Source organism: Larimichthys crocea, chromosome X (genome assembly GCF_000972845.2).
Source record: "Larimichthys crocea isolate SSNF chromosome X, L_crocea_2.0, whole genome shotgun sequence".
In the NCBI taxonomy this organism is placed as follows: Eukaryota; Metazoa; Chordata; class Actinopteri; family Sciaenidae; genus Larimichthys; species Larimichthys crocea.
The window spans coordinates 25,101,499-25,109,095 of NC_040020.1; the positions used below are offsets into that span (position 1 = coordinate 25,101,499).

At 43.2% G+C, this 7,597-nt stretch overlaps 1 protein-coding gene across 2 annotated transcripts in view; it reads right to left on the bottom strand.

Annotated features, from left to right (window-relative positions):
• The window catches only part of LOC104921159 (protein tweety homolog 3), a 23,910-nt gene extending 16,680 nt beyond the window's left edge, over positions 1-7,230 (bottom strand). The window contains exons 1-2 of one of the 2 annotated variants that reach the window (XM_010733615.3): positions 6,627-7,230; positions 5,399-5,588 (exon numbers count right to left, since the gene is read on the bottom strand). In XM_010733615.3, coding sequence (XP_010731917.1) covers positions 5,399-5,524 — 126 coding nt within the window. In that variant the 5' untranslated portion in view covers positions 5,525-5,588; positions 6,627-7,230. The remainder of the gene's footprint in view (positions 1-5,398; positions 5,589-6,626) is intronic. The other variant, XM_027282957.1, reaches the window with a different exon arrangement.
• Between the last annotated feature and the right edge of the window lie 367 nt (positions 7,231-7,597).

The following is a 7,597-nucleotide window of genomic DNA, read 5'->3' on the forward strand; positions in this document are numbered from 1 at the left end:
GGTTAACATTATTATTTTATTTTGTGGGGTCACAACACTAAGCTGCGAAATTACAAAGAAGGGATTGCAGCTAGCACCATGAATTTTGCATCACTTCCAACTGCTATTCCCCATCTCAAGGTCCAACTCACATAAAATATTGTCCTAATGATACTGATGATCATCTGCAATTTCCTGCAGTGGTCTAGTCATATTTGTTCCTATGGTGTACTAAAGTAACATATTACATGATATGGTTAAGTTATGTTTGAGTCCAAATAAATAAATGAAGTTGCACTGATATTCCCCTCATATCTTAAAATGTTTCATTTGAAATTGAACATACTTTGCTTCTAACTATTTTAACTATCTATTCACTAACTCCTTGTGCTCTTTTGTTGAACTCTATCTGATTCCACTAAGTGTTCAGACTAACCGGACACACTGGAGACAGCTGATATGCTTTCACTTGAAGCTTTTTAGCAGAGTTTCAGGAGCAGGACGGCACCTCAACCGTGCCACTTCCGACATTCCTATAAATACCCTCCTAACCCTCTTGTCCTCTTTGGCTCTCGTATTCTACACCCCTCCCGCCCACCTCATTTCTTTCTCCTATTTCTCCCTCTCCTTCCTACTTTCTATAGTTTTCTCAGGGTGTCCTTGGTGCCCTGGTGCTGTGGTGGATTCCCCACTGAAGCTTCCCTACAACGCAGCAACAGACCGAAGAAGTACAAGAGTTCACGCTTCACTCACAATCTTTAGATTGGTTAATAAATCTTTTAAACATATTTTGTTGATCCTCGCCAGTGAACAGCTTGTCTTTGAAGGAATAAATCTCTTTTCACACTGAAAAACGACGCAGCCTTAACAGGTCAGCATTTCAAAATAAAGTGTCAGCTGTGGCAGATTTATAACCAGGACAGTAAAGGGCACTGTATCAAATCTGCAGCCAATCTGGTCAAGCTAGTAGGTCACTAGAACACTATAGCAGATAGGATACGATGTGAACAATTTCAGGATGTGACCTGCAGTGGTGTAATGTGGCATCTAAATGGAGAGCAAAGGGCTCATTTCCAAACCACAAATCTTAGTCCCTGCTGAGGCATCGGTGTACTTCTACTGAATGAGGTCTGTAAGTCTGCAGCCAAGAGATGTGAATTAGAGGCATTGCAATTAACATTAACTATATTCACACTAAAGTGACTGTGGCTCTACCCCATTACAACTACAAGGCGCACAACATTCAGAAGAAAAACTGCACATTATTTCTCTCTCGTGGGAAGCAGTTGGTAAAGCAGGGATGAGTGAGAAGAAATCTGATGATTGCTTTTCTCCAACAGGTTAAAGAAGATGAGCGGAGGATGGGAGAGGAGGGGGAGATAAGCTCTGTAGATGCCTGGTCTCTAGTATTATCCTTTGTTATTATCTGCAGGCTTAGTGCTAGAGACGCGCTATAGTAAAGACATACTGTGCTCCATTAATGCATTGTCTGATCTCTTGTGGCCGTACAATTAACGTTAGGGCTTAAACCATATAGATGCATTAAGCTTTGCACAATGAGAATGAAAGCTCACGCGATATAACCAAGGATGTTTTTATGACATCCATCCATCATAAATCATCCTAGAAGAATGACAATGGGATGATACAGATACAGAGATGTCGAGGAAAGTGATATGATAGACAGTGTATTATTTGCATTTACAGCTAACTCTGCTAGCCATTCTGTTAATCAATTCATAATTTCAGTCATTTATCAAGCATTTTTGGTCATATATGATATTAAACTTCTTATCATTTAGTTTTGTGCTCCTGGTCAGATAAAACAAACAACATAACATTGGACTTGGACTTTGTAGAATTCAAAATGGCCTATATTTTTCTATTTTCTGCCATTTCATGAGGAAAACATGGAGACTGATCAACAAAAACAGTTTTATTGAAGTAACTGAAAGGTTTTCTTTTTAATTACTCGCGGTTCTTGAGTAAATACCCATCACAAGTTAAAAAAACTCAAGCCCTTCCCCTTTAAATTACTTGTTTTTTACCACCCCAAACTCCAGAAATACTCAAGTTCTTGTGACAAAAACAAAGACAAGCAGGGGATGCTCACATTTTAGAAGCTGAATGCCATTTTTTTTCTTGACAAATGATATTAACCATTAACTGACATTAAAATGTGATCCCATAAAGCAACAACAACTGATACAAGACTAGTTGTGTCTGGCCTAATATTAAACTTTTAATCTGACCAGGTCTCTGCTGCTGCTAGATTAACTGCTGGGCTGACAAACCATCAGAGCAGATTAAGCACAGATCAATTAGCTACTAATAAGCATGGTGAGCTTGGCTGTGCATGTGTGTGTGTGTGTGTGTGTGTACGTCTACGCTATTGGAGGCTGGAGGAGGGGATAAATGTTAAACACCCAGGCACAGTGATCTACTTTCAATCTGTCTATCGTGTGTGTGCGTGCATGCCTGTGAATGTGTGTGTGTGAGCTGACAGGATCAATCACTTCCACCTCAGTGAGCTGTCCTTGCACTCTCCCTGCCTGTGTTACTCTCTAGTGTGGCCTTGCCTACTATCCTCTCAACATCTTTCCCGGGGTGCCCACTGACCTAGAGTTCATTCTGCTAATACTCACCTGTACTGTACTGTCAAACAGTAAACCAAAACACTTTGAAGGCCTTGGGGCTTTAATCATTAAACATGAAAAAAATATTCAAGAATGGCAAATCTGTGTCACTGTGATCCTTTTTCAAAATGCGATGAGATGATGTGTTCCACTGTGCAAACTGTATCATACTATTCAAAATACCAATTACGGTCTTACTTTCCACAGCTGGGAATATATGTGTGTGTTATTACAGGTCACATGATTCCTCTGTAATGTTCTGCAGCTGTTAAACTGTGGCTGGTAGCTGACTCTGCGATTCTACCATAATACAAACAGACCAACGCACACACACACACACACACACACAAGGCTTGCAGAACCTCAGGATAAGAGCTCCTATTTCAACTCCTCAGGAAAAAAAAAAAGATCTTGCAGAAAGCCACGGAGTCAGCATCCCCAATAAAGTCAAAGTCATCGGAGAGCAACAGCTCTTGTGAATGAATGCAACATATTTTTATTTAGTTTGTTTGAGAGGACAAACATCTGCACAGGAGAGAACAAGAACGAGGAGGGAGTGAACGAGAAGACGTCGTGTGAAAGGAAAGTTTCAAACTGTTTCAGAGCTCGAGAGCTGAATGTAAATGAACCTGTGCCAAATCACATCAGAAAGAAAAACACTACAGAGAAGAACCTCTCTCTCTCTATTGTGTGGGAGTGTGTGTGAGTGTGTGCTGTGTTGACGGACTCAGTGCACTAAAGGACACTTGTGTAGGACTTTGTTTGTGTGTGTGCGTGAGTGTGTGTGCATGTGTGTGTGTGTGTTTGTGCGTTTCTCAGCTGGATGAGTAGATGCATGAAAGCCTTTGAGACAGATATACTGAGCCAATCTAAAGACGGGCTTCAGTGAAAGAGTGAAAGACAGAAAGAAAGAAAGAGAGCATTCTTTCACAACAGACTACAGCCCTCCCCTTCCCACTCTCTCTCCCTCTCTCTCTCTCCCCCCTCCTTCCCTCCCTCTCTCCTCACTCAGTCCAATTCAACCTCCTTCTTCTTGTTCTTCTCACCCTCTCTCCCTCCCTCCCCCCGTCTAGCCAGAATTAATGATTTCACCCTGAATAGGACCCCTATATTCACTCACACACACAATAACACACACAACCCCTAAGGGAGATCTGTGACCTCCCCTCGACAAACAACACTAAGTGCTAAATACGCGCTGACACAGAACGGGAATATGCTGCATGCCACATATGTGTGCATACAGCATGATATGCGCAAGTACTGCACATATAAATAATGTACAAACAAACATATGATCATAGCTCAGAATGCTCAGTGACATAGAAACAGTCCCGTCTGCTAAAATATGTCAGGATGTAATTAGTCTAAAAAAGGGGGTCCTTAAAATTCCAGTGGTCACACACATTGACACACACACACACACACAAAGGGCCTTAGTTAAACATTGAATAGCTCACAGGAAGTGGCTATTTGGCAATTTAACAGCACCTCCCATGGCTCATCGAGCCCTCTCTCTCTCCTCTCGCCTCCAATCAGTCTCTTTTTATCTTTCTCACTCCTCCTCCTCCTCCTCCTCTCTCCCCGCTTCTCTCCAGTTCCCATCTCCCTCCCCTGTCCATGGCCGTGGGTGCCTTCCCACGCTCGGCTCTTGAACTTGCGCACCCTCCCTCCTCTCCTCCCAACATGTCAGCAAACTACATTGAGACTACATTGAGGCTTGACTGCAGCGCATGAAATTTGGGATTCTAAACGTTGTGTCTTGGGGTTTTTTTTTCCTCCTTCGTGAGGCTGTGTTGGCTGGTGCAGAGACCTGAAAGTCACCTTGTTTCAGGATTCAAATGAAATGCAGCAAAACTGGGCCAAAGCCCATCATTGAGATCGAGCTGCTCTCTAAGGCAGGGCTGCCGACTCGGACAGTGTTTAAACACTGCAGCTGGTTTTATGCTTTTAACAAATTCTGATTGTTCTTTCTGCCTGATTACATTTTCAATTCATCAATTTATCGTTAATCCAATAAAATATCAGAAAAGAGTGAAAAATGTGCAAGAGGTGTCCTTAAATTGCTTGTTTTATCCAACCAATAGCCCAGAGCCGATAGGAATCAAATTTAAGAGTCTGAAACCAGAAAATGTTTGCCAGTGTGGCTTTATAAATTGCTTTTAATCTATTACCAAAATAGGTGGCAATCATTTTCTGTCTATTCACCATTGGTTCCCACGCTTTTTGTCTCATGACCTCTGGAAAGCCAGGAAAGTAGAAATGTCTACTCACTATTACTCACTATTACTCATCACATATTGCATGTCTAAGAGCTGCAGATGTTCCCTTTTCAAACTCATTTTATAATAATACAGTGTTATAAGAGGTAAGACGTGTAGGAGAAGTGTTTGTCTTTTTCTTTCCTGCCTTGCTATTAATGTAGCAGCTCCTCAGATTTATACTGCAGCCACTACAGGCCCTGACCCACAGGTTGGGAACTACCTTACTAATCGACCTTACTAATAGTTTCTGCTCCACATTTATCTGTAACAATGATGGAGCAGGTAGGGGATGATTCAAGGACATCTCCTTCTCTCTCTTTCTTTCATACACACAGCATTGATCGATGCAGGGAGGGAATCCACAATGTGGTTGCAGGACAGCCTCTGTCACCACTTGGCTACTCTGCTGTGAAATTACAGTGTGGGCAGGTGGCAGGAGGTGGGATGTTAAGGTGATGCTGCATTCAGGGGATGATGAATTCTGAGTGGGAGGTAATTATTCCCCCATACTTGTCTTACCTTCTGGTACTCAGGGTCCTCTGGCCTGAAGTCACTGCTCACAACCTGGAACTCCATGTTGAAATGGGGCAACCGGTGGAGCAGATTCACCCACCATGGTGGAGAGTAGTTCACTACGGCCGCCATCCTGATCCGGCTACCTGCCGGCTGTCACGTCACTTTTCTAACCCCCCGATTCCTCACACGGACACTGTTGAGAAATTCACGACCATTGTGGGGTTAACGGAGGGGGGGAACAGGGATGTCTTTGTGCACAAGAGATGAGAGGCAGAGCTCGAAAGCAGCTAGTATCGCTGTCATTTTAAAAAACCTGCCTCTACCAACTGGAGAGATTACAGATGACAGACGCCAGTTTGATGAGTTATGGATGACAAATAGTCACAGGACTGAGATAAACATGCCCGTCGATATCAACATACCAATATATATCACACATTATTCTCTCTTGTGCACTGATTTATCAAGATTATATCCATGAGTTTTATTACAGGGCTATCCCTTCTTCACTCCAGCCTAGTCTGTCTTTTGCATGCATTTACCTATCAATGACACACCTGTGCATGTTGTTACCAAAACACTGCAATATGACACATTATTTAATTCCACCTATCTTTAAATTTCTCCTAAACTGGAAGTCTGGCTTAATAACTTGAATAAATATGATTTTTTTTTTTACATTTTAGGGATGTTTTCCTTCGCCATGTAACATCAATGCACGATAATATGCGGGTAATATGTGATGTCATAAAACAGCTCATTTCCCACCCTTATCACAAGCCATTAAACGTATCATAGGTGGATTATTAGTCGATAATAAAAATTTTAAAAACGACATTAAACATATGAGGTCATGCTGTGTTTGAATAATAAACTCATGCATGAATTATGGCACGACAGTAGCATGGCTGACAGGCTACCTCGCATCACCCAATTTACGCCCATACGGCAAAAACACAGAAAAAAAAAAAAAAGATACGTGTTGTTGCTGTGCGAAATGGCCGTTATATGAAACCACACACGACTCTTTACTGTGCAAACACATGTAGGTCAACTTAACAGAGGCTGTCCTCGGTATATTGAAGCCATATGCCGCGTTTATTCTTCAATAAATTGTAACCTCCCGGATTAGCTAGCATTAACCTGCTCGGACCGTTAAAAACTACCGCAGGCTCGGCGGAGTCGTCAAGGCAACGGGGAGACCGTCTTTAAATGGATGACACAAACCTACCTAGTGAAGCCGAAGCGGATGCAGACTCTCTCGTTTAGTGTAGTCTTCTTTAGGAGAGTCCAGGCCGGCTGATATATCTCGCCTATTGTCTTCCTCCCAGATCCGACGGTGGATGTGTACACACACACAGCCCGTGCGCTGCTGCATCAACGCGGCCGTACCGAGCTAGCTGCGACGGCTGCAGTCCCGACCACATTTGAAAATAACGGAATAACGGTCACATCTCACCGGAGGCGCCTCGTTGTTTTGACTAGCTTCCCGCAGAGCAACGACACTAAGGCAGATTAACTTAAACTCGTTGACCCACTATCTTTCTATTTTTTTTTTTTTTTACCCCCCTTTCTTTTCTTTTTTTTTTCACAGTTTGACGATGCCGTCGTTTTTCTTTCTCTCCCCCCCCTAAACGCTGCTCCGGTCTCGGCGCTGTTCCTACGATGACCGTCGGTTCAGTGCATTTACCGCTGGATGATATTGTTGGAGGAGCGTGAAGCAAACACGGTGTTTTAAAAAGCCCTGGAGGACGGGGCTTTGCGGCAGCTCCAGCTCTGCAAATGTGTGTGAGGGAGTGTGTGTGTGTGTGTGTGTGTGTGTATGTGTGTGTGTGTGTGAGGGAGAAAGAGGGAGGGAGGGAAGAGGTGCAAATGCGCAAAGAGGCCACCCCCTAACGCTGAAACGATGGTAGCACATGTTACAGTAGGGCCTTCAAGCGTCCACGCCAGGGGCGTATATAAAACCAATGCGGGCCCCCAGAAATGTGTTCAAATAACTAGGTAACACCAACTCTGCCATGGGTTTCTTCCACACCTCTGCATCTTATGCCACAGATTCAGACCATTAAACTTTTAACATACTACAAATACCTCGGAGTGGTGATTGACAACAGACCGGACTGGAAATCTAACACCGAGGCTGTGTACAAGAAAGGGGATGAGCAGACTCTACTTCCTGAGGAAGCTGAGATCCTTCTATGT